This window comes from Tiliqua scincoides, chromosome 5 (genome assembly GCF_035046505.1).
Source record: "Tiliqua scincoides isolate rTilSci1 chromosome 5, rTilSci1.hap2, whole genome shotgun sequence".
Classification (NCBI taxonomy): Eukaryota; Metazoa; Chordata; class Lepidosauria; order Squamata; family Scincidae; genus Tiliqua; species Tiliqua scincoides.
Window position 1 is genome coordinate 85,944,359 of NC_089825.1, and position 26,979 is coordinate 85,971,337.

Consider the following 26,979-nt stretch of genomic DNA (forward strand, 5'->3'; position numbering starts at 1 on the left):
AACATGTCAGAGAAAGGAGGGCGCTTACACATGCACTCCCCAAGGAGAGAAGGGTGGGAATTAAATATTTAACTGTGTAGTTAGTTTATTTCTGTAGTACACAGGAAAATGGTTTTCCATTGCACCTGGAGAACAAAATAAAGAGGAAGCCTGAATGCTTCCGGTCAATATGTGAAATTCTGCCCAGCCCTCAGTCCTCACAACTTTTAATACTTCCTAACCTCACTTATCCCTTGCTGTTCTCAAAACCCCTAGGCGTTTGTGAAATTGTTCATCATCATTATCATCATCATCATACCTTTATTGGCATAAATTATTTCTCGAGTCAGGCTGAACTTCCGTGTGCTGTAGTAGCTACAGTGTCTGTTGCAGAAAGTTTTGTTTTGAGAAATTGGAATGTTGGTGAACATTCCATGACCCCAAAGTAATTTGTCCAAGATCTTGCAAGGGCTGGCAAGCAGACTACAAAGCAAAAAGTTACAATTAGTTGATAGATACTATATAGGGTGTAGTCATTTGCTTATAACAGTGTAATGCAGTTAATAAAGCATGCAAAAAAAGTCCAGAGTCTCCCTCGAGTGGAGTTAAGTCACCCAAGTCTCCATGCTGAAGACCTGAACACTGTCATGGAAGGATAATAAAATCCTCCCTTGTTTATTGGCTTGTGTTTGCTTAACTCTTCTTGCTTTTCTTTGACAGTGAGAGCAGTGGTGATATCTTGAACAACTCCTGTGTGATGGAGTATCACCAGGCGACCGGAACTCTGAGTGCTCATTTCCGCAACATGGTGAGAGTGGTGTCTGTGCTGATTCCTGCTCAACCCCAATCCTATCTGCTCCATGTCTTTTTCTAATTTTTCCTACTTAAAAAATATCACTAGTCCTTTGGCTTTTAGAGAAAAACTTGGCTATATATAATAAACTTTATTTGTATCCCGCCCTTCTCCCTAAAAGGGACCCAGTAGCATCTTCTAAGGTTGCTGGGGCCCTAGATGGTGCCTCAGTAGGTTGTGGTGAGATCCTTGTATCTCTCCCCTCCTATCCCCATCTGCCTTTCCATCAGTGCTAGATGTGCTTCCTATTCTACAGACTTACCCATATCTGCATATTCTACAGATGTACCCATAACAAAGATAGGTTCCCCCCACTGAGGATACCAAAACCATGGATAAAAGGGGACCCTATACTTTCTGTGGCACCAAGCACTCATATCTTCTCCTTTGCAGCCTGTTATAGAATGCTAGAGGAGGAGCAGGAGAAGCAGTCAGCTGGAACACTAGAGGAGGGAAACAGCCAGAATGCCAACAGGAAGCAGGAAGCTTCCTGCTTCCGGTTAGTGTTCCGGATGTCTCCCTCCTCTAGCTGTCTGGCTGGCTGCTTTTCCCATTCCTCCTCTAGCGTTCTACAACAGGCTGCAAAGGAGAAGATATGAGTGCTTAGTGCCACAGTAAAGGAACACCAATAACTAATTTGTTCACAGAGGGATGGAGAACAGCGGATAAGTGAATCCTTAGATACAGGATCCATGGACATGGGAGGACACCTGTATTTCCTACACTACAGTTCTTAATGAGACTGCTAAAATCTGCATCAATCCCCTGCCAGCAGATGAAGGTGTGCTATTTCCTGGTACAAATCCTGACGGAATCATTGAATTCAAGGCATTCAGGAATTCAAGGAATTCAAGGCATGTCCCACCCCAAAGTGCTTCTTATCTCTTCTAGGCCATTGATGATCTTTCTCTTTTTCTTTTTCTCTGCCTTCTGCTCTCATTCTACCTCATGGCACTCTTCCATAGTCCTTGAAGCGGATCAAACGCTCAGACCGACGTGGTGCAGAGTCTGTCACGGAAGAGAAGTTCACCATCCTCTTTGAATCCCAGTTCAGTGTTGGTGGGAACGAGCTGGTCTTCCAGGTAAAGACACTGTCTCTGCCCGTGGTGGTGATCGTGCATGGAAGTCAGGATAACAATGCCACCGCCACAGTGCTGTGGGACAACGCATTCGCTGAGCCAGGCCGTGTGCCCTTCGCCGTGCCCGACAAGGTGATGTGGTCGCAGCTCTGCGAGGCCCTCAACATGAAGTTCAAATCTGAAGTTCAGAGCAGCCGAGGTCTCACCAAGGAGAACCTGCTCTTCCTGGCCCAAAAACTCTTCAATGGCAGCTTCAGTCACCTAGAGGACTACAATAGCATGGCTGTCTCGTGGGCCCAGTTCAACAGGGTAAGGGGGCACTCCAATAGGGGATTGTCTTGAAGATCATTTCAAAGAAAGGGTGGGAGGTGTAATGATCTGCAAGCTTGTCTTTCACATGGCTTTATTCCTCTCCATCTCTTGTTCTGTACTTATACTATTTTTGATTCATTTTTCACTTCCTCCTTTTCCCACTGCCAGAGACATTTAAGCAAGCTTAGATGGGCAGCTTATAAGCTAGACCTGACCTGGAACCACAAGTTATGTATCCATGCAGTAGGGAAGATGGGAGAGAAAGGTAACACATGGAAAACCATAGTAGATAGGGCTGTACAAAATTCATCTATTGGCATTTGCAAAAAGAGAAGGTTATGATACAAAACTGGGCCATTGGCTGACTAAAAAAAAATCAGCCAATTGACTGCCTTACTTAGAACCAACTTTTTAATACAGTGCTCCCCCAAGGTGTGGGTCATGAGCTCAAGCACAGTGGGTCATGATCTGGATCTCTCCTGCCTCACCTTGCATTGATTTGGCTCCAAATAGGAACCATTCCAGAAGACCCTTTACTTACTGGAGCCTCAGGAGGCCTCTCCCAGGCCAGTGTCCCACTGTATAGGCCTCTGTGGGCCTCCGAATGGCTCTCAGAAGCTTCTGTAAATCACTTCCGTTTCTCAGAAGCCACTTCTGGTTTGCTGCTGAAAACTGTAAGTGGCTTACTGGGGCTACTGAGGGCCATTCTGAGGCCAACAGAGGCCTGTAGAGTGGGTCACCGTGCTGTAAGAGGCCTTCAGCACCACCAGGAGTGCTGCAAAGTTTGGGAGCCCTTGTATTAATAGATATACATTGCATTATGGTCCAGCGGATACAGGATTGAACATGGGAGAACTCTTTTCAGATCTTTGCTCAGTCTTGGACTTCCTCATTACTTTTGCACAGGGCACTTTCTCTCTTTTTTAGTTCCCCAGTCTGTAAAAGAGATTATTGCCTACCTCACAGGGCTCTGATATGAACAGGGTTATGATGTATGTGTAGGACTCTGCCCCCCATGGTCCCAGTCTGGATCCTACCCACCCCACCCCCCAAAACTGCTAATTACCCCCCCCAAATTGCTAATTTTTCATCAAGTATACAGGCCCCAGTCATGTGTTAGGTGTATCACTTAATTTGTCCTTTTATCCAATCCATTCTTTCCGTTAAGCATTAGTGTGACATCAGCAATGAGATCTCTCAGTGAGAAGCAGACAGAAATGTTGTACCTTCTTTCTGTTTAATCAGGAGAACCTTCCAGGGCGAAATTACACTTTCTGGCAGTGGTTTGATGGAGTGATGGAGGTCTTGAAGAAACATTTGAAGCCTCATTGGAACGACGGGTGAGAACCCCTCTTTTGCTTCATAAACTGGCTGTCTGTGAGCCCCACTTTAACTCTTTGGAGCCTGACCTGTCTGTTCTTTTCTCTCTCTCCAGGGCTATCTTAGGTTTTGTCAACAAGCAGCAAGCCCATGACTTGCTGATCAACAAGCCAGACGGGACCTTCCTTCTGAGGTTCAGTGACTCTGAGATTGGAGGCATCACAATTGCCTGGAAGTTTGATAATGGTGAGTTCTGCACTTTGCCCTGGGTTGCTCTTAATATCAGATCAGGACCTTTCCAAATAACTTGTTTTTTTTCTTACAAATGGTGTAGAATTGTTGCTGGGGGATCAGAGTGTCAAAAGTAGCAACTGTTGTTTGGTTGTGAGGAATCCATACCTCTTTCCTACAAGTGTATTACATTGAGGAGATGGTGGAACACACCCCTCCTCTAGGGATGTTGGGTGGGCATTGGTCTCTTGAGAGATGGGTGCCTGTGACACCAGTTTATGACTGGTGACCTTACTCCTTCCCCTCCATGCTTACACTATTTTTCATAAACCTGTCGTTTTAAACTTTCCAGCAGTGATTTTCAACCAGTGTGTTGCAGCACAATAGTTTTCCTGAATGACATGCAGGTGTGCGGTGATAGTTTGGGGGAGGGTAATTCATTTGTAGGGCCATTCAGAGATGTGAGCCTCCCACCAGCAGCATGGTATGCCTCGTCAGTTGTCAAAAAACTGATGGTATGTCTTGACAATTTTAGCATCTTGTCAGTGTGCCAGTCTCATGTCACTTAATGAAATTGACCACAGGCAGTGCATTTTATTCATTTGTATTAGGGGCCAGCAGCTGGAGACATTGGGTTCAAATCCAAGGAGGAATGAGCATTAGAGCACCTGCATGTAGAAAGTCCCCAGTTCAATCCCTGGTATCTCCAGATAGGGCAGAGAAAAATTCCCATGTGGAATCTGAAGAGTCAGTATCAGTTAGTGTCAGTATTAACCAATCTTCTTGGACCAGTGGCTGGTTTGGTATAAGGCAGCTTGCTATGAATTGCAGCCTACTCCCCACCCTGTTGCCAAACTGTGTTCACAAGAGACGAGGTCAAAGCAGCATTGGTGGCAAGAAAATTGGCTGGCAGGTTATGTTGAGGGGTTAGAAGCAGGAGTTAAGACACTGGCTTACCACCCCGTGTTCACTTTTCAGAGTAATCCTTGAAAAAAAACCTCTAAGAAAACAAGTTTTGGCCAGTTTATTTATATCTAGGCCTGTAGGATTTGGTTGCAGTACAATGAGCCCTCTTTATCCATAGGCTTGGCATCCGTGATTTTTATATCCATGGGTGCCAAGCTCGCATCTGGAGAGCATCAGAGAACTTCCTGGATGTGACCAGAAGTGGCTTCCAGTCACACCCGGGAAACTTCTGAGGAGGCCAGGTGCGGCCCTCAAGTATGTAATTGTGGTGCTTCTTCCCACAACAAGATTTCGGTATCTGTGGAATTTGGTATCCACCGGGGGTCCTGGAAAGGATTCATAAGCCCAGCTAATGCCACAACCCATAAACAAATCAGATGCATGTGCTGCAGATGTGGCCTGAAAAATAACCATCGTCTCAGGTTGCATACCTGTAAAAAGATGCAGACCCCCCCCCCAAAGCAAATACTTGACTTCCCCTTTATATTGCATTGGACAGTGTACCTGAAACTGTGTTTTCAAGCTCTGCAATAGCTTGCATGCATGTTTATTCATATAAACATTTGCGTATCACTTGGCATTAAAAACAAACATTGCAAAAGTGCTCTGTGGATATGAGGAGGAAGTGGGTTTGTGATGTTGCAGGCGCCAGCCAATGAGTGCTTTGCACAGTTGGCTTCTGCTCCAAAGTGGCAGAACCAGTTTCTGTGAAGCTCATCCCTGGAGAGAAGCAGGTACAGCTGTAGACAACATAGTGAGCATGTTTTCATAGCATCTCAGCTATTCAAATCAGAGCCCAATCCTATGCAGATCTACTCAGAAGTAAGTCCCATTATAGTAAAATGGGGCCTACTCCAATGTACGTGTGGATAGGATTGTAGCCTGAATGTAGATTTGGTCACATCCTTAGTTCAGCCTTTGAAAAATAAATGCTCAATTACACTGCTTTCACTATCTGATCCAGGGTGCAATACTAACTCCTTATGTCAGTGCTTTCCAGCACTGGCATAGTGGTGCCAATGGGACATGTGCTGCATCCTGCAGTTGGGTGTCACTCATGGAGGCCTCCTGAAAGTAAGCGAATGTTTGTTCCTTTACCTCAGAGCTGCACTGCCCTTATGTCAGCGCTGGAAAGCACTGACATAAGGGGTTAGGATTGCACCCTCAAGTCGTTTTTGCTCCTTTTTCCTCTTGTGAGTCCTCTCTCACAAATGCAAAGAGGAATGTGGCAGGGAAAAGAAAGCATGATGCAATCCTCAGAAATGATCAGTCTCTTAAGAATCACAACAGGCATCAGGTAAGAAACCCTTTTTCTTACCAAGCTTGTGTTTCAAGAGAGGCACTCTTACGGATGATCACTCCTGTTTTAGCAGAAAATCACTGATAGTTCACATTTTGTGTTAAGGAACCCCAAGCATAACTGAGCAGGTCTCATACAAAACTGTATTCGTACATGATTCCTTTATTGCACAACATTTTATTATGTTGTACATTTATTTGACTTCTCTGGGTCAAAGTGTTGGCTTAATAACTGCAGTGTAATGTAACGAATTACTGTATAGCCAATTTGCCGTAGCAGTGATATTCATGGTGGCTATAAATGTGGCCCTAGCATTCGCCTGGGCAGGCAACTTGTGGTTGTTTTTTTCTTCTTCTAGAATGTTTGTTTCTTATTTCTCTGACTTGACAGAATGGCTCGTTGTTTCTCACTGCTATGTCCTACTGTTTTTGGGTTTTTACAGCTGACAGAATGTTCTGGAACCTGATGCCCTTCACCACCCGTGACTTCTCCATCCGTTCCTTGGCAGACCGCCTTGGCGATCTTTCGTATCTCATCTACGTGTATCCTGAACGACCTAAAGAAGAAGTCTTTTCCAAATACTACACGCCAGTCCTTGGTGAGTGTGCACTACCATTAAACTACACTGATTGACAGATTTTCAGCAGAGGAAGCTAGGCAATCGTTAGGTACAGCTGCAATGCCTCTTCCCTGTGCCTCTGCCTACAATTTGTGTCATCTATTATGAATGCAGGGTTTCTTTTGGGATATATAGATAGAATTGTTGTGTTAAACTGCATGTTGCAAGGCAAACCTGTATAAAAGATCAGAAACAGCTCAGGGAAGAGCAGTGAAGCTGCTAAAGGGAAGAGAGAGATTAGAATTCTATAGATTCCAAGAACATGAAGTAACAGGCAAAGATTATTTATTACAATAACTAGGACTGATTTTTCTTTTATGTCCAGTGATGTTCTGGGGAGTGATAAGGTCTCTCTAATCAACTCATAAGCAGCTGTTCTCAGGAAGGAAATAGCCAAGTTCCCCACAGTTAGAAAAGGATGGGATAATAATGGATGGGATAAAGACTGTTTTGGTGAGGCTTAATCCTGCTTCCTCTGAGCCAGGGAGCTTCCCCAGCTACTGCTCATTGTGGACACAACAAGAGAAGCAGAAATCCCAAATGGTTTCTTGTTATCCAGCTGTGCAGAGCTGTTGGGGAGTATTGTTTTCCCAGCCCTATGTGATAACTGTGCTTTTTTCTCCATTCCTGTTAGCAGCAAAGGCTGTGGATGGGTACGTGAAGCCACAGATCAAGCAAGTTGTGCCAGCGTGAGTGCCATGAGAGAAGAAGGGGTGTTATAAAAGGGGAGGACACATCCAGTGCATTGGGGGGCATGTTTCTTCAGGATTGGGCCACCAACTTTCCCAGGCAGTCCTTCCAGAGATCAGCTAAGAGTCAGCTACAATTATTATTACAGTGGGCCCTTGGTATCTGCAGGGGATCTGTTCCTGGACCCACCATGGATACCAAATTCCATAGATAATTAAATACACCCGGGGAGGCCACACCAGCAAACTGGAAGTCCCTTCCAGTCACTTCTGGGAGGTGTTCTGAGGCACCAGGAGGCCACGTGTGGCCTCCCTGTGCCACTTCTGGTCATGTAGTGGAGGTCCTCTTAGGCTTGGCATATATTCAGATCTGTGGATGCTGGGCTCATGGATAAAGAGGGCCCATTATTATTAAGAATATTGAGGGTGTCTATCAATGGCTACTAGTCATAATGGCTCCAGATTCAGAAGCAGTCAGTCTCTGAATATTAGTTGCAGGAAAGCAATGGCAAGAGAAGGTCATGCCTTCAGCTTCTCTTATAGACTTCCAAGCTATATCTGTTGGCCATGTGAGAAACAGGATGTTGAATTAGATGGGTTTTGGCCTGATACGGCGGGGTTCTTCTTATATTCTTAAAAGTTCTGTCAGCTGCCCCACCTCCAGTCCTGAGAACTAGGATGAAACCAGAAATCATGTATATTTAAAACACGGTGCAAACTGGATAGTTTCAAGTCCTGTGTCTTGCCAGCTCTAGTCTGGGTGAAGGGACAGAAGCTGGTGAGGTAAAGGGTTGGCTTTGATTACCAAAGCTACTCCCCACACACCATAATCAGGCTCTCTTTGCACCAGTGTGTCTTTTTCCTGCTCCATTTTTAACCCAGTTGCAGGGAAGGGGGAAGGAGGAAGTGGAGGGAAGGAGATTTATGTCTCCAGATATAGCCAGAGGAAATTCCCAAAAAGCAGGGTATGGAAGCTCAGAATGCAGAAACCAGACAAGCATCCTAGCGCATGATGGGTAAAGCCATCACACAGATGGTCTGCCAGAAATCGGTGCCCTTCAGATCCTTGTATAGGGAGGGGGCAGTAAGAGAGTGCAAAGTCATTGGGACATAGTTGCTATTGAAGAGCAAAGAACCCCCAGATCTAATTAAGCAGTGATGAAGACTGTGAGGGGGCTCACTCACATAGAAGTGCCCCCCCCAGGTGCTTGCATCAATTGTCCAATGATGACAGAAGGTTATGCCCTGGGGATGCAAGACCCTACTCTGGCTGTGTCCTCCAATGTGCCCTCTCTATTCTAGGTTTCTCCCAACTGGTGGGGATTCTGCAGGCAGTGGGCCTACCTACATGGATCAAGCATCATCCCCAGCTATCTGCCCCCCAAACCCTTACAACATGTATGCACAGAAGTAAGTAATGGTGGACCTACCTCGGCCTTGTTGCCTTGACTATTGAAGGGGTTAGGTTGAGCCTATTATCTCTTACCCTACCACTGACTGCTCCTCACCTGTTCGTATATGATAACAGTTGATTTGTTTCAACTTCCCAGCTCTGTAACTTGCTACTCCCTGGATCTGAATCAACAGCCCCTTGCTTTCTCGCCATGTACATCCAGTGTTGATTGAGTAACTATCTGAGAATTCACAGAACAAAATATTACAAGAAATGCAGTCCACTTCTTTCTTGTACTCAAACAGAAACGAGAGTGTAGAGTCCTACACAGGCTGCATCTCAGACTGCAGGTGGAAGATTCCATTTTTGAATGCCCCCACTGTCAAAAACACCCTACAAGTAGAAAATTCAACACATCATGGAGACCGTCTCTAGCCCAGTGCAATCCCTGTTGTGCTAGTTTTCAGGAGAGCTTTCAAAACCTTGTGTACTCATGCATAACACCTATATCTGCGGGTTGAAGTACTACAGTGTATTCTCCCGGCTCAAGACTTTCCCACCTTATTCAGCTACATGCGTGGGTCCAGCCTTAGCAATCTATTCAGAGTTTTTTAACCAGCTGAAGCTAATCCTGACACATAGACAGAATAACTCACTGCATCTCTCCCCACAACCTCCTCAACCCAGGTCCAGTGGCATAGCTAAACTGGGGCAGGGGGTGGCAGTTTCCCACTATCTTCATTGGGGGGGAGTGACAGCTCATACCTGAGTTGCACAGCAAGCACTGCTAAATCTGCCCTTCTGCCCTTGTACAGCTCCAAATGAAGCCATCTCCAGGGCCAGGGTTACATGAGCAGGGGAGGGAGTTGCAGGTGTGGGGAGTGCAGGTGTGGGGATGACACAATGACGCGGGAGGCATTGTCACATCACTTGCCCTATGCAACAACTGGCCCAGTTACGCTACTGCCCAGGCCAGCTCTTTTCCTCCTCTGATGAAATCCTAAACACTCTCACAGCGAGAGGGAAGAAATTCCTCTACAAATAGGCATCTCTATCTACCCAACAGTATAAATCTGGAAACTAATTTTGTGAGAGTGCTGAGGATTGTTAAGAGAACCACAGTCCTTACACAAACAGCTTCCTTTTTTTCTTTTGGGGAAAGGGGGGGGGGCTTTTTTCCTCAGGCCACCTGATCCATTCTGCTCTCTTCTCTCTCTCTCTCTCTCAGCACCGACTCTGTGCTCGACCCAGAAGGGGACTGTGACCTAGATGACTCAATGGATCTGGCGCGACACGTGGAGGAACTGCTGAGGCGCCCCATGGACAGCCAGTGGATCTCTCACACGCAGTCATGACCGTGTCGCCTTCTTTGCAGAGACCATACAAAAGACTGTGAAACACGGGAGTGCTGCCATCAGGGAGTGCAGCTGCTATGGGGGGGTGTTTCCTCACCCCATAGTGAGGCAGGCTTGCCCTGCTCTGGCTGAGGGTGGGGGTCTGAGAGGCAGTTGGTGTTTGTCTCTCCCCTGGCCCATGTACAAAAGGCAGTGGAGTATATTGCTTGGTTTTCCCATCTGCTCTTCTGAGAGGCTTGCCCTTGGGCCTTCTGCTTTGGCACACCGCCTCTTTATCTGCCAAGCTACTGTTTTTTGATTTGTGTTGGGAATCGTTCCCTCCCCTCCTCCCTGCCCTCCCAGAATTCAACACACTGCCGTTCCTGCCCAGAAGCCTTTTGGTGTTTGGGAGGAGACGGGGAGGGTCTGTGGAGGAAAGTAGGCCTTATTTTGAAGTATTGTCTTTTGTAAGTTTTCTCTGTCTGACGTTTATTTTCTTAGCTGTGCCCAGGACAAACGGTGTGTGTGCCTGCATTTTACCTACGTGTTCTGTGTGCACACACGTGTGCCACTGTGTGCAAGAAGCACAGACTTGGTGGGAACCCTGCTTCTATTTAAACCCCCTAGGCATTGCAGCCTAGCCTTACTAGGTTCCTCTGGATCAGTTGAGCCCTCTGGAGTTGTTTCATGTTCCTCACCTGGGTCTCTCTCTCTCTCTCTCTCTCTCTCTCTCTCTCTCTCTCTCTCTCTCTCTCTCTCTCTTTGCCTTGTTGCAAATTAGTTGCTTATCTCTCAGCTCCTTAGCTTTTGACATGTCCAACTTCGTGCTCTCAGGTGTCGCAAGCTCAGCAGATTGTTAGGCTGTTTTTGTTTAAATAAATTGCAAGCAAAGTGCAGACTTATAATCAGAGATCATGATTCCCTTACTTGGGTGGGTTTTACTGCTGGGTTCAGAGAGGAAGGGGGGTGCCCTGATTGCAGAACTCTTAAGTGCATGGACAGAATTCATCCATTCTTTTTCTTTTCTCTCTCCCCCTCATCCAAATGGAACACCTGGAAAGAACAGTTCCCCTCCAAGTGTTATTTTTTTTATACCTCCTAGTCAATAAAGTTCAGGCTATTTTAACACAAAGCTATGGATTTCTCTCTCAAACCTTTGGCTTTACATGACACGTGTGAGAGGGAGCAGCCTGGAGCATGTCCTATCCAAAGATTTAGAGTGAGCCTTGCTTCATAAGATTTGGGTGCTGCATATGTTTTCTTTCCCCCTTCAGACATTTTGCAGAGTGCCTGATTGAAGCTAATACCGTTCTTTGCTAATATGAAAGTGGAGTCTTTGGATGGCTGTGTCCGGATGAGAAATTTTGCAGCTTCGGGTTGTGCCTGTTCTCTGCCTTCTGGGATGTCTCCAATGGAAGCATTAATTCCCAGCGTCTTTGGTTGCTGAGTAAAGCACTGAGGACTAAGCATTGTGTTGTGCATGCCACTGTTGCATGCATCTCGCACAGGCAGAATTTCTAAAGCAACCTGGTAGCGACTGCAGAAGCATAGAAACGTGTCTGGGGTGAACGCAGTGTGGTCATGATGAGGTGGTGCTGCAAAGGCCAGCTGCTGGGGAGTGGATTTTATGTCATTTTGCTGCTAAAAAATGTTAAGAAAAGCTCAGTTCTCAAAGGGCCATTCCAGATGCTGTTTTTTCTCCCAAGAATATCTGAACGATGATGCTTCGGAAAGTATAATTATAGCGGAATTCCTGTCTTACCACCAATTGTACCTGTAAGATGTAACTGTGACTGTGCTTCCTGTCCTCCAACTAGCGGCTTGTGTTGCAAGCCCTTTGGTGGGATGTCAAGGGCTGCAGAAGTGATGAGGTCATAGTGTTGGATGGTGTCTGTGAAGTCAGAAGAAGGCATGTCATAAGTTCCTCCCCTGTAACTATTTTGAAAGCCTGGTAGGATTAAAGTAAGATTCTGATGTTGCCGGCGTCACCGTCCCCGCCCACCATTTTCTCCTGAGGCTGTGTGCTCACCTTGACTCCAGTGCTCAGGTGTGTTCCTCCAACACAAGGGTGTCATTTCACCATGGCTGGGCTCTTGTTCAGCCTTCCCTTTTGTAACTTGGAGATATTTGCTGCAGGTGGCTAATAAATAGGGCAGCACTGGTCAAAGTGCTGAGATAGTCCCAGGGAAGAGCCTCCTAGAGGTGCTCTAAGCACAATCTGTGAGTCTGTGGCCCACCACTCTGTCACAACCCAGTTTTTGGTAGTTTGTGAAAATGACAAGGCAGATTGGACTATGTGCATCAAGGGTTAAACACTCTGCTACTGGGGGGGTAGGAGTACTACTGCCCAATCACCATTCTAACCACAGAGGCTTGAGTGGCCAGTAAAGTGAAACTTTTTTTTTTTTAAGGTAGATCCTGATGCTAAAAAGTTTGGAAAACACTTCTCTAAGCCATACTATTTTATACTGTCAAAATGGCAAGTGTCCTTTGGCATGTTAAAGACCAACTTCCTGTCCTTGTTTATACCAGTTTCAGGTTCCCACTCTTTACTTTTAGGAGCTCTCCAAATCTCTTGAGTCCTGCCTTTCCTCAGATCTTATTACCCTTCTTGCTCCCGTCAGCTCTGCTGGAGATCTTTGACATCGGCAGGGGGTTCACAACAGCTTGATTTACTAACCAGCCATAATTTGTGGTCAGTAATGACTCCTGTCCTTCCCCAAGTCTCTTGTGTGTGCCAACAGAGAACTTGAGGGTGGGAGGGGAACTCGTGTCGCTCTTAGCAGGAGCACTTGCCTCTCATGAGCTGGCTTTGTAAACAACGGTGTCGCTAAGGGACCCAGGTGCACAAAAATTTTTAACACCCCTTTGGGGTGTTAACATCCCCCCAGAGCCAAATACCCTGAGTACCTCCTAGAGGAGGCCACACATGGGCTGGCACCCCTCAAGGCATGGCACCTGGGGCAATGTACCTTCCTTGTTCCCCTTAGCTACAGCGCTGTTTATAAAGGCCTCCTTCACCCTTACTCTGTACTTTCAGTCATGCCATTTGCTTGTGCCTGGATCAGCCTTCCTGTTGTCAGGCAGTCTCTCTCTTTCTTCCTTAAGGCATACTTAACATAAGCTGTAGAGAGAAAATGGATTGCCCTTGGTGTGTACATGCTTTTCTTTTGTCCCACTACTGGTTGCCACTGGTTAAACAGGTTTTGAGGCTTTGGAAGCAGTACATAAACAGGTTCTCCAGAGTGATGTGGAATGGCCAATATATATCATAGGTAACTCATATACCACCATATACTCTAGGGGGAAAAAAGCAACTATTACCTATGACTCAAAACTTTTCCGAAGCTAACCTAGCCTCACCTTGCCTACCTCATCATCATCATCACATATAGGTCAGTCCCACATCTCTCCCTCTATATTATCTGTCCACAGTAGATCATAAGCCCCACAGCTGGGGACTGTATCCCTGCTGTGGTTCTATACAGCCCGTGGCATACTTTGTTGGCCTTAAACAAAATGTTAACTAGTAACTACTATAACTATTTTTGTTTCTTCATTCTCGGGATTCTGCTACAAAATGTTCTAAGTTATTAAATCTGATCATTTTGTTAAGTTAAAAAAGGGGGGGGGGAATTCCAGCCCAAAACATTTTTAAATGGTGGTATCAGTGTCTCTTTCAGGTGTTCTAGAAATGCTTGTCTCCTTGTAACCTTGATTTTGTGTTGAGTGAACAGTGAAAAGGTCCTGTTAGCCAAAGGAAGGAGACGTACTTGTGTTGAACCAAGGAGGGGCAATGAGGGGGGGGATCAAAGAGGAAGGTTGCTGTCTTTCTCACACACACCCTTCCAAAGGCATCTGTGACCTGAATTTGGCCACCTTTTATATCAACCCCAAAGAAACTGGATTTTGGTTGCCACTGGGCACAGTGGAAGACAGATCTTGCAGAAGATTTGCTATCTACTAGGCAGTCTTGTACGTGTAAGAGCCCTACCTTTCATTTGGATTAGACTGATTGAGGAGACCTTGCTAGTGAATTGTGTCCCATGTTAATTAGTTAGGATGGTGGCATGTCAATTTGGCTTTCTTCCCCAGGGCACCAGAATGTTTGGGGACTGGCCTTATAGGTAACAAACTTGATACAAAGGGTAGCAAATAAAAGTAACACCCCTGTGAAATGCTTTAAATCAGGTGTGTCAAATTTGTTTCATATAGTAGGCCTTTATGGAACCTGCTGAGGGCTAGAAGTGATGTCATTATACACGTTATGGCCAGAAATAAGCACTTGGTTCTCACCTAGGAACTCATTAGCTGCAAATGACAGAAGAGGATAAAAAAAGGCAAATCTTGTTCATATTCTCAAGATGTGGTAGAGCCCAATTCTCATGCAGGTTGTCCTTTAAACACTGCCACTTCACAACTCAGCAGCTGAGAGGTGTTTTGCAAAATAGCAGCACTTCTGAAAGTTATCACACAGGCTGCCCTTTCAGCAGTGACACCTCGGCACTGCTGAAAGGGTAGCCCTCGTGATAAATGGGTTCTCCCAGCACCACCCTTTCAGCAGTATCTCTTCTGCCAATGTGTCACTTTGCAGCTTAGAAGTTGACAGCAGCTTATGGTGTTGCTGGGAGAGCCCAACTATCATGTGGGTCAAATAAAGATCTTCTGCAGGCCACATCTGGCCAGCAGGCCATAAGTTTGATGTCCCTGCTTTAAATCCCTTGCAAGAGACCAGATTTGGATAAAGTTGTGTTAACAGGAACATCGCATGTCAACTCAGCTTCAGTACAGAGCATGAACACCTCAGCCCAGTTTTTTGACAGTCCTTTATGGAGTGGAATGTAATGGCTTCCTGTTCCCATTTGCAGAGGACAGCTTGATCTATGGAAAACATATTCTCCGTCCTGGTGATCCTGTTGATATGATTGGGGCTTGTGTGTGAGCACAGTGCTTCCATTCGTTTCAGTGGGGATTGCGCACAAGAAATTCCTGGTGGATTGCCTCCATTCCGTCTTTCTTGCTGAGACCTGGTCTGCCTAAGCAACTCTTATAACTGTCACTAATATTTTCGGAAAAGGAAGAGAACCCTTAAAACCAAGTCACACAAATATTGCACTATTTTAAACAATTGCATTGCCAAACCAATGAAGAGTGTTTGTGTATATAAAAATATTTTTCTGCTAAAATATAGCTTTTAAACACAGTATCAGGGCAAAAGTTATCTTTTAAAAAAAAAATTTGGAGAACAGGACAGCATCTCAAGGGATACAGTTTAGAATGCTTTTTAGATGTTCTTTGAAACAAAAGGCACTTTTATGTAGAAAAACTTATTTTGATGAAATATTCATGTTTTGAATATGTTCTCACCCTGTGCAACTAATAAAGTGTTGTCTGCCATTTGCAGGGCAGTTAATGGCCAATGTGGTTTTTTGGTTAACAAGAGCCACCCTGCTCAAGGGAATATGTGCGGTGTGTATAACTTAACAGCAAGATCTTTTCCAAGCTCTAATCTAAGAGGTTTGTTCATTTAGGGTTTGAAACTCTCTCAACTGGGGTGAACTGTTAACAACTCCCAGAGTCACAGTCTCAGTTAATCTGTGGCAGCAAAAGCCACAGAGTCTTGTGGCAATTTAAAGGACAAATACATTTATTTTGGCATAAGCTTTCATGAGCTGCAGTCCATCTCACAATGCCAGTGCATCTGATGAAGTCCACTGTACTCCACACAAACATCTGCCACCATATACTCATTAGTTTTTGTAGTGTCTCTTTATGTTTCAAGATGTTATCCTTGATATTGAAGAAGAAGCATTGCTGAGAGAGAATCAGCATGGAGCAAGAGCGAGTCTTGGCCCACAAATCTTTGAAAAGAACAACAGATATGTGGATGTGGGTGAACCCCTTGCTATTATATAGGGCATCTCAAGAAAATGTACACACAATTTATAGTGTCAGATTTATTATACTATAATTTAGTCATTTTCAACTGATGTGCCACAGCACATTGGTGTTCCACAAATGGTCCACAGGTGTTCCACTGGAAATTGTGAGAGGATCATTTATTGGTAAGGCCATTGGGGGATGTGAGCTCCCCACTAGTACAGTGTCAGTTGTCAAAAAAAAAACTGATGGTGTGCCTTGAGCATTTTTGAGCCTTATCAGTGTGCCACGAGATGGAAAAGGTTGAAAATCATTAAACATATACTACATATGGTGTATACAGAAGCAGTTGCTCGACCCAATTAATTAGTTAATGAAATTTGGCCAAGTGCTCCAAATGTTTCCCATTAGCATCTGTACAACTCTGACATCATTGACGAAGGGACCTGCTGACATCCACCAATGTGGATGGTTTCACACATCTTTTCAGTTGCTTCCCTTAGATGTTTGAGTGTTGCAGATTTTCTACAATTAACAATTGTGTCCAGTTCTTGTCGCCACATCTTACAGAGGATATAGTGGAACTAGAAAGAGCTCAAAAGAGAGTGACCAAAGTGGTTAGTGGACTGGGGTACCTCCCTTATGAGGAAAGGCTACAACTTTTGGGGCTCTACATTTAAGAAAGAAGTTGCCTGAAAGGGGGACATGATTGAGACATGTAAAATAATGCATGGGATGGATAGAGTGGATAGCTCTTTTCCCTCTTGCACAACACACAAACCAGGACACATCCACTAAAATTGAGCGGCGGAAGAGTTAAAACAGACAAAAGGAAATACAGTGGTCCTTTGATATCTACAGATTCAGAACTGGCAGATTTGACCAAACCTATGGAGTTGGACCCACCTGAACCCAACCAGAGCTGTGTTCTGATCAGGTCAGTAGGGTGATCTGAGGGTCGGGGAGGCCGTGTGCAGCCCCCTGACCCTCGGAATTCCCTTTTTTTTGGGGGGGGGAAGGAAACCAGTTTTTTGAGGAAAACTAGAAGTAACACTTTTATGCCCTTGTAAGGCATTTTGAGGCCCAGGGAAACTGTGCAGGGAAGCAAAGCAGAGCTCTGGTCAGGTTTGAAGGGTTAAGGGTGCCCACATCCATGGATTCGAAAATCTGCAGATTTTGGTGTCCGTGGGAGTTCCAGGATTTTTGTTTATTTATTTAGCATATGGCATATAATACATGGACTTATATGACAATTAACCTAGATCAAATATCAATGTCGAGTTCGTCCAGCTATTCAAGGACAGAGTTTCCTTCATTGGAAAAGTCAGACCATGGGCCAGTATTCGCCCTCAGTTTGCAGCCAGACACAATGTGGAATATGGTTTGGCAGGAAAACCCACAATCACACTGTGGGATAGATACTAGCCCCCATTTAAAAAAACTGAGTCCTGGCAAACACCATTAGGGTACGGATGCTGTTCAAAATTTTCCAGTGCTGGCGAGGTAAGTCAAAACCTGGCACCTTAAGTGTAGGATTGTCTATATGTCTACCTGTTTCTGGGCGTTCGACTGGCCATTTAACTTTCCATTGGGCATTGATGTTGAAATTATTGTGCAGATGTTGTGCGAGTGCCAAAGAAGGCTTCCTGGATTTAAACCTACCAATTGATAGATAAGGAAGATTGGCATGCACTGGTAAAAGTGGGTTGTTGGTGATTTTTCTACATTCGTTCACTAAAGCCTCTTGTCTCCGTAAGGCTGGTGGTGCTATGTGGCTCAAAATGGGGAGCCAACAGACAGGAGTGGATCTTATACAGCTGCTTATGATCCCCATGGTTTCATTTAATCTGGCATCGATCTTGCTAGTATGTCAGCTGTTAAGCCAAACTGGATCACAGTATTCTGCTACGAAGTAGATCAATCCTAATGCTGATGTTCTGAGAGTAGTAGCTGAAGCTTCCCATCTTGTTCCTATTAATTTCTGGAGTGTGTTGTTCCTGGTATTGATTTTTGCGGCCGTGTTCTCGAGGTGTAACTTATAAGAGAAGAGTCCGGTCCAAAATTACTCCAAGATATTTTTGGATGGAGTTCCATGAATGAAACCTCAATGGATAATGAGGGTCCCCTGTATTTCTTTACTCACTGCATAATTAATCTATGGAACTCCTTGCCGCATGATGTCGTGATGACACCTGGCCTAAATGTCTTCAAAAGGAGATTGGACAGATTTGTGGTGGAAAAATCCATCACAGGTTACAAGTCATGATGACTATATGTAACCTCTGGGTTTTAGAGGTTGCTTTTAAGATGCAAGGGTGTGACAACAGGATGCAGGTATCTTGTTGTTTTCAGTGCTCCCTGAGGCATCTGCTGGGCCACTGTGAGATAAACGAAGCTGGACTAGATGGGCCTTTGGCCTGATCCACCAGGGCTCTTTTTTGTTTGTATCAATGTTAGTGTGTCCTTGTCCATGTGTGAGGCCTTTAAGCAATTGCCTGCTCACACATCCACCATTGCAAAAGGGGCTGCTTAATAGTTTTAGTAAAGATTGAAGAATTTGCTATCTTGGGGTGAGAATTAAAATTTAAGTCTGTGAGAGTCCTCATAAGAATTGGGTAAAGTGAAAATACAGGCATTGCCCAGTCTTTTTGTTGCTGTGCATCCCTCCATTAATGTAATCCACCCTTGGAGCATTATCATAATACTGTACCTTTGTTAGGTCCAACTAATGTTTAGGTGTGTGTCAGTTTTTAAATCCTTTTTCTTTCTTTCTGTTCTCTGTCTTGCAAGTGATCCATGTCTTTTTATCAGTGCTAGAGACAGATTGAATACTTGTGCTGGCTTTTAAATGTTCGAAAGGAGATTGACATGCCCAATCTCGTCTGATCTTGGAAGCTAAGCAAGGTCAGGCCTGGTTAGTACTTGGATGGGAGACTGCCTCGGAATACCGGGTGCTGTAGGCTTATAGTCTTTCGAGACTGAAGGTTGCCAACCATTTGGCCATTGCTCCTTTCGTCCCAGTATAGTTTGCCACAACCTATGATCCTTTGCACTGAACACAAACATAACATTTATTTATCTGCAAAGAAGCTTCCTGAATCATCACCTTAAAACTTTGCAGATGTGGCTTCTGTCGTGCCCCGTGTCCGTGTGTGTTTAAAGTTGAGCCTGAAAAAGAGTTCTATGAAACTCAAAGGCTAGCTCACAGCTTTGCGCGAAGTTGACCCAAGATCTCCTGAGGCCGGTGATGGTGTGCCAAATGTTGCCACGCTCTTTTGTGTGGTCCCTTGCTGCATCAAGTGCCACCATCCCTTACCCAGAGGTGCGCCCCTGGTTAGTTGCCTGTGTCTCCTCTTGCTTTCTGGGCTCAAAAAGAAATGAGAGCGAAAGAGGAAGGGCCAATGAAAGAATTGTGGCGTGCTAGGGGTGCTCTCTGCTCATGCTTCACACTTCCGAACCTGCATAGTCCAGAGCCTAGAGCTAATTTGAAAATGGTTTGCCCGGTTGCATGTTTGCAGACCTTTCCCATTTTTTTAAGCCAAGTTTTATTACTGCAAAGATCCACCTGCAGCAGGTTTACATGGCCACATGGGGGCAGCACTTTTCTCCCTCTTCTAAGGCTAAATAGGGGCTGGAGCTCACTTGAGCACTGTATAGCAAGGGTGGCCAAAACTTCTTTAACGTAAGGGCGACCTATGATAAAGTTCAGATGTTTGACAGCTGCAAGAGATGTTTGAGAGCTGCAATATGTAAGAAGCGTTTAAATTCTTAAATATATTTACTCACCACGAACATTAAACTTCTGGTCTAATTCAGTGGATCCTCATTTTATACCTGGTAAATAATGATAAAGCTGGAACATTTCTTATTATTTACCTTTTATATTAATTGTGATGCATAAAGGAGCTGAGCCACATATTTCCGAGAGCTATACATTATATGTCAAAGAGTTGGATGTGGCTCCTGAGCCGTGGTTTGGCCCCCCCTGATGTATGGGAATAGAGTGTTCTCTTAAATTTGGCTATGCACATATTATTATTATGAGATTTTTGCACAGTCAAGTACTAGTCAACCCTGCACATCCCTGATCTTGTCTGATCTTGGAAGCTAAGCAGGGTCAGGCCTGGTTAGTATTTGGATGGGAGACCGCCTGGGAGTACCAGATGCTGTAGGCTTATACCATAGTCTTTCGAGACTGAAGGTTGCCAACCAGGTAGGTGTTATTGACTAGTTTGTTTTATCCAGACATCGAGTCCTTCCCAAGGACCTGGGATGATGATGATGATAATGATGATGATAATGATGATGATTGAAGCTATGTAAGCATCACTCTGTTAGCATTCCCTGCTTATCCACCTTGGTGGATGACTTGGTGAAGGGAGGAAAGTTTGTTCAATTGGGTGTAGTCCCTCATATCATTTGCTTTTGAAAAAAATGTGTTTTATGTGCCGACTTCAATACATTGACCCAGCCACCAAAAAGGAAGTCTTCTTTCCTGAAAGGGCATTGCTGCTAGGAAAACAGGTGACTTCGAGCTACCTGAGAGCTTATGCTGGACAGCAAAATGCTCATCCTAGGGAGAAAAAAAAAACTATTCAAAATTTCCATCTCTCTTATTATCTATCTCAGGGGTGTCAAACATAAAGCCCTCAGGCCAGATGTGGCCCTCCAGAAGTAATTTCTCTGGTCCCTATTATAATTGAGTTTTTCCAGTGTGATAATTGGGCTGTGTCTCCTATCCTGAAATTATGAACAAGATTTGAATATTTTCTTTTTTATCATTTGCAGCTAATGAGTTTCTTTGTGAGAACGAAGTGCTTCTGGCCATCATCTGCTTAAAGATGTCATTGCCTGCTTAATGATGTCACTTCCACCCCTCAGCAGGTGCCATGAATGCTAACTTCAGCCTTCTGCATGAAATAAGTTTGACGCTCCTGGTCTATCTCCTGCACTTGCTGTGGTTTTGGCATTTTAGTGAGAGAGTGAACAGCACAGTGTCACCTCTTGCCATTAATCAATGACATAGGCACTATCCAATAGAAACCAACGACAGTTACACAATCTCCTACCAAAGTTCCATTCACATTTCTTATCAGCAGCACAGGAACTGTCTCCTACACTGTAGCAAAAACGAGTGAATGCAGGAACTGTGTGGGCAGAGCCAACTGCACAGCTCCTTCTTGCTTGATCTTCTCTTCTCTTTCTGGCTGGACAATTATCAAGCAACAAAGAACCGTACAGTTAGCCTCACGTAAGTGGCTCCATGTATTCAGACTGCACAATAGTGTGGGAGGATATTGCACTAGTGATAAGCATAAATGGGCCCACAGGAATCTCTCACGGCAATTGACATGCCAGTGGGGAATGGCATCTAAATAGCAACCGGCAATCAAATAACTTTGCCGCAAATGACTCCCCCCCCCTTCCCTTTTCTCTGCTCCATGCAAGTGAGTGGGGGAGGTGGTTGCCTTTCTCCCAGCCTGGATGCTCTTGTCCTGAAGATCAGCAGTAGGACAACTGGGCCTTTCTCTTGAGGCTTTCTAATCTGCCTCTTGAGTTCTGCAACCTCGTGCATTGCCTGTCGAGCTGGGTTGCCTCTGCCTCCAGTTATGGTTGGAGTGCTGGGATCCTTGCCATGGAGATGCCATCTATAGGGAGACAGGTGTGCACCCTCACCACGCCTATCAGCACCTGTTGTCACCCTACTGCCCCCCAAAAGACATCTCTGTTTGCACCCTAAGATCACGAGCAAAAATGCCTTTCCCTCTCTGCGAAGTAAGCACAGCCATGCTCTTTCTACCTGGGATTTGTGGGTATGTTTTCCACAGCAAAAGCTGTAGCTCTTAGGGGGAGCTTGAGCTTGATACCCCTTTCCTTTGACCATTTGTCATTCACCACCACACTGCTCCTCTGTAAAGACAGCTTTTCTGGGACATGTATTGCTTTTAAAGAACAGGCACTTCCCCCACCCACCCTGCTTTGCACAATCACTGACTTGGTGCTCCTATACCATTTTAGCCCAGTAGGCAGTGAAGCTGAACAGGAAGGGACAAGTTTGAACTGGACCCACCAGCAGTTGAACAGACAATATTCATTTCTCATGTGAAGGGTAGCTCATTTTTCTAAGGTGCTCAGGGTGGCTAACACGAAGTTTTCCTATATTATTCTCACAACAACCCTGTAAAGTAGGTTAGAGACAATGAGAGACCCTTGTGTCTACAATAGCCATTTTCAACCACTGTGCTGTGGCGCATTGGTGTGCCACGAGTAGTCCACAGGTGTGCCACAGGAATTTGGGGGAAGGTCATTTATTAGTAGGGCCAATAGGGATTGTAGGCCCCCACTGGCAGCATGGTGTGCCTTGTCGATTGTCAAAAACCACGATGGCGTGCCTTGACAATTTTAGTGCCTTGTCAGTGTGCCATTAGATGAAAAAGGTTGAAAATCACTGGTCTACAAAGTCAGAACAGGGCAGAGAGAGCGAGAGAGGCTGAACTGCAGCGATGAAAGATTTTTCTTCAATGTGTTCATCTCATCATCTACTGGATTGATCCCGGATACCTTTTTAATGTGAGTCCTTTGGGGATATTTTCACAATGGAGAGTCATTTTCACAATGGAGAGAGGTGAAAAGCGGTGTGCCCCAAGGATCTGTCCTGGGACCGGTGCTTTTCAACCTCTTCATAAATGACCTGGAGACAGGGTTGAGCAGTGAAGTGGCTAAGTTTGCAGACGACACCAAACTTTTCCGAGTGGTAAAGACCAGAAGTGATTGTGAGGAGCTCCAGAAGGATCTCTCCAGACTGGCAGAATGGGCAGCAAAATGGCAGATGCGCTTCAATGTCAGTAAGTGTAAAGTCATGCACATTGGGGCAAAAAATCAAAACTTTAGATATAGGCTGATGGGTTCTGAGCTGTCTGTGACAGATCAGGAGAGAGATCTTGGGGTGGTGGTGGACAGGTCGATGAAAGTGTCGACCCAATGTGCGGCGGCAGTGAAGAAGGCCAATTCTATGCTTGGGATCATTAGGAAGGGTATTGAGAACAAAACGGTTAGTATTATAATGCCGTTGTACAAATCTATGGTAAGGCCACACCTGGAGTATTGTGTCCAGTTCTGGTCGCCGCATCTCAAAAAAGACATAGTGGAAATGGAAAAGGTGCAAAAGAGAGCGACTAAGATGATTACGGGGCTGGGGCACCTTCCTTATAAGGAAAGGCTACGGCGTTTGGGCCTCTTCAGCCTAGAAAAGAGACGCTTGAGGGGGGACATGATTGAGACATACAAAATTATGCAGGGGATGGACAGAGTGGATAGGGAGATGCTCTTTACACTCTCACATAATACCAGAACCAGGGGACATCCACTAAAATTGAGTGTTGGGCGGGTTAGGACAGACAAAAGAAAATATTTCTTTACTCAGCGCGTGGTCGGTCTGTGGAACTCCTTGCCACAGGATATGGTGCTGGCGTCTAGCCTAGATGCCTTTAAAAGGGGATTGGACGAGTTTCTGGAGGAAAAATCCATTATGGGGTACAAGCCATGATGTGTATGCGCAACCTCCTGATTTTAGAAATGGGTTAAGTCAGAATGCCAGATGTAGGGGAGAGCACCAGGATGAGGTCTCTTGTTATCTGGTGTGCTCCCTGGGGCATTTGGTGGGCCGCTGTGAGATACAGGAAGCTGGACTAGATGGGCCTATGGCCTGATCCAGTGGGGCTGTTCTTATGATAGGGAACCATTTACTGATTTATTTTACTACTAAGTCACTTTGTGAACTCCTTTTGAAGAGTGGTGTATAAATATAGGCACCGCCAGCTCTTCTCCACAGATCTTTTCTCAGCAGATTCACTTATCTGTGGTTCTCCACCCCCTGCACCCACTATCTAACTATTCTCCTTTCTTGTGATGCCAAGCACTGCTCTCTCTTCCTTTGCAGCATGTTATAGAGGAGGGACACAAGAAGCAGTCATCTGGAATGCTAGAGGAGGACAGCTAAGAGAACGCAAGCAGGAAGCTTCCTACTTCCTGTTAGCATTCTCGTAGTCTCCCTCTTCTAGCATTCAATAACAGACTGCAAAGGAAGAGAGAGGCATGCTTGGTGCCACAGTAAGCACAGAGTTCCCTTTTATCTGTGGTTTTGATATCCGCAGCCCCCCTGCCCCCCCCAGGAATGAATCCCGACAGATACAGGGACACCTGTACCATCATCATCAATTACCACCACCACAGTGACCCCACACACGATTTGGACTGAGAGCATGGCCCTGGGGGAAGGAGTGCTATTTCCCCCTATATGCTATTTTCCCAGTTACTGTTCTCACACACGAACCCTGCTGTGTTCCTCAGGACAAAACAGAGAGGTACCTATATAGCTATGCAGAGGTTGAGCCTGCAGCAAGATTGGAATACCGAATACTGAAGCAAACCTCTGTCTTGCTTAACCAGAAGCAGGAATTGATACATAAGTTCCCATTCCCACCTGGTTCCATGTAGATGTCTGCTGTTCCTCCATGTTCCTGGTGACAAGGAGGTCAAAAGACCTGGAGAATCCATTCAGGTCCTTTAGATGAAGCACAGGCAGCCACCAGATGGCACTCTAAAGCCAACCTTTTTCAACTCTGCCCTGTGCTTTGCCAGTTTGCATTCAAGTACAGTAGCTCCTTCTGCTTTATCTTCTAAAAAGATAACTCCATCCCTTGCCAGAGTAATTAGGACAATGTTAATTTAAAAAAAAAAAACATTGTGTAGTTATACTGGTCCATTAGAAGAAATGTCAAAGCCAACAGTCTGGTAATACCTTTATTTTGGTTGGTTAGCAGACTTTAGCTTTTGAACTAATGTGGTAATTGCAACTGAATTGGGACAATTGGAGAGTATGCATTTGTACCTATCTGGGAAGGGGATGGGATAGATTTGCAAGCAGGACTCTGAATCCCAAGCCTGTCCCTTCACAGGACTTTTAGGGAGATTCCTTCTTCCTTCCTTGTCTTGTACAGTACCAGACATAGGCTGCAATCCTAACCACACTTTCCTGAGAGTAAGCCCCATTGAACAAAATAGGACTTTCTTATAAGTAGACCTGGTTAGGATTGTGCCCTAAGGGCCCAATCCTATCCAACTTTCCAATGCCAATGCAGCTGCAATGCAGCCCCAGAGTAAGGGAACAAATGTTCCTTTACTTTGAGGAAGCCTCCATGACCGCACCCCCAGCACAGGATGCAATGTACGCCCTATTGGGATACATCAGTGCTGGAAAATAGGATAGGATTGGGCCCTAAGATGTCACACCACTCCTTCACGTCTCCGTGTATCATGCAAAATCTGAAAAAAACGTGGACGCAAGGCTCCGCTCCAGCTTAATTTACAATCTGCCTCACATCTGGCTTGTCATGGAACATTCCCAAAGCAACAAAACGGAGGAAAGGGAGCAAGTGCAGAGTGCTTTTTCTTCACTTCAGGGAGCCCAGCCAGACTCCACAGATTTGGAATTCCATTTTCCAGGTCAAAGGCTGTGGTTTTCAGTCTGGTTTGGATCCCAGCATCTCTCCTTTTTGAATTAACGGCTCCAATAGCCTCTTAAGCTAGCCGTGTTCTGGTTTAGGTGAAACTAGGACATGTATGTGGGAGAGAGAGAGAGAGAAAGATGAAGCAAAGGAACACAGGATTATCTCTTTTGCTCTAAAATAAAAGGAGTCATGCTTTGCGGTCACGACTGAATCTCCTTTAATCCCCATTAAGGGATATTTTTGGTGATTGAAGACTTTCTGTTTTGATTAAAAACAAATTTTCCTTTGCAGAGCAACTTTGGTTCCTGGCAAAGCCCTTTTGAATATGGAGTCACTTCCACGGCCAGCTGGCACCAGCTGGTTGTCGCCGGCACTTCAAGCACAGAGGCCAGGCCTTCCTGCAGAGGGAGCCTGCTGTGGGGACAGCTGCTGCCCAACAATTGGAAAGGGTGGCTATGGGGCAGAAAGGCAGTGCCTGAACCCGTCCTCTAGGCAGCCCCAAACAGACTAACAAGCTGGCAAAAATGTCCAAAGGGAGCAAAAGATCTGGGTTTTCCACCATTTTAGAAAAGGAAAGGATGAGAGGAAGGGTTGCATGTTTGCTTGGCATCATTGACCAAACCTCTTGGTAGATCGTACCCTCTGTGTCAGATCCATGGCCATGGAGATACCCCTAACGGTCACCGAAATCATGTCCTGTGGCAGTTGGCACAGTGTACCTTATTGTGGGGCTTCCTCTAACCCTCACCTCTGTAAAACTATAGAGGAGGTTGGTTGGTTGGCAACCTTCAGCCTCGAAAGACTATGGTATAAACCTACAGCACCCAGTATTCCCAGGCGGTCTCCCATCCAAGTACTAATCAGGCCTGACCCTGCTTAGCTTCCAAGATCAGACGAGACTGGGCATGTGCAGGGTAACAGTCGCTGTAATAGAGGAGGGCCTCTAGCTCATTGATAGAGTGCCTGCTTTACATGTAGACGGTCCCAAGTTCATCTCCAGGTAGGGCCATGTGCTTAAAACCCTGCAGGATTTCTGTCTGTCAACATAGACAATACTGAACTGGGTCAACCAATAACCTGGATCAATATAAGGCAGTGTATAGAGTTAAAGTTATCCAAAGGAATAGATTTCCTGGCAGGTGCATTGAGGCTTCAGTGAAGGTGGATTTTTTGCGGTGATATCAAACACATAATACCATTTTCAGCACTTCGCATTTTTGTAAAAAAGAAAAAAAAACCAGAAATCTGCAAAATCTGTGAAAAAACAAAACTATTCTCTAACACCTCTTCATGCATGCAGCTGCATGTGCTGACACTATACTACCTATATCACCTACCTAGTACACTTTTAAAGTGATTATAATTTATAATTATAATTTATAAAAATGCACCCTTGGAATAAAAATGCATAACACCGTTTTCTGTACTTCTGACTTTGGAAAACACCAAAATCTGCAGAGAATTTAAACTGTTTTCAGCCACCTCTTGGCATCAGGTATTTCCTGCAAATGCCCA

At 45.2% G+C, this 26,979-nt stretch overlaps 1 protein-coding gene and 1 pseudogene across 4 annotated transcripts in view; one reads left to right on the forward strand and one right to left on the reverse strand.

Moving 5' to 3' along the window:
- The window catches only part of LOC136651074 (signal transducer and activator of transcription 5B), a 66,186-nt gene extending 50,712 nt beyond the window's left edge, over positions 1-15,474 (forward strand). For 3 of the 4 annotated variants that reach the window (XM_066627181.1, XM_066627183.1, XM_066627182.1), the window contains 8 exons: positions 700-787; positions 1,798-2,220; positions 3,469-3,563; positions 3,659-3,789; positions 6,483-6,638; positions 7,294-7,348; positions 8,651-8,758; positions 9,970-15,474. In XM_066627181.1, coding sequence (XP_066483278.1) covers positions 700-787; positions 1,798-2,220; positions 3,469-3,563; positions 3,659-3,789; positions 6,483-6,638; positions 7,294-7,348; positions 8,651-8,758; positions 9,970-10,096 — 1,183 coding nt within the window. In that variant the 3' untranslated portion in view covers positions 10,097-15,474. The remainder of the gene's footprint in view (positions 1-699; positions 788-1,797; positions 2,221-3,468; positions 3,564-3,658; positions 3,790-6,482; positions 6,639-7,293; positions 7,349-8,650; positions 8,759-9,969) is intronic. The other variant, XM_066627185.1, reaches the window with a different exon arrangement.
- A 10,802-nt stretch (positions 15,475-26,276) lies between these two features.
- LOC136654952 (5S ribosomal RNA) lies at positions 26,277-26,396 on the reverse strand (annotated as a pseudogene).
- Positions 26,397-26,979: the final 583 nt, after the last annotated feature.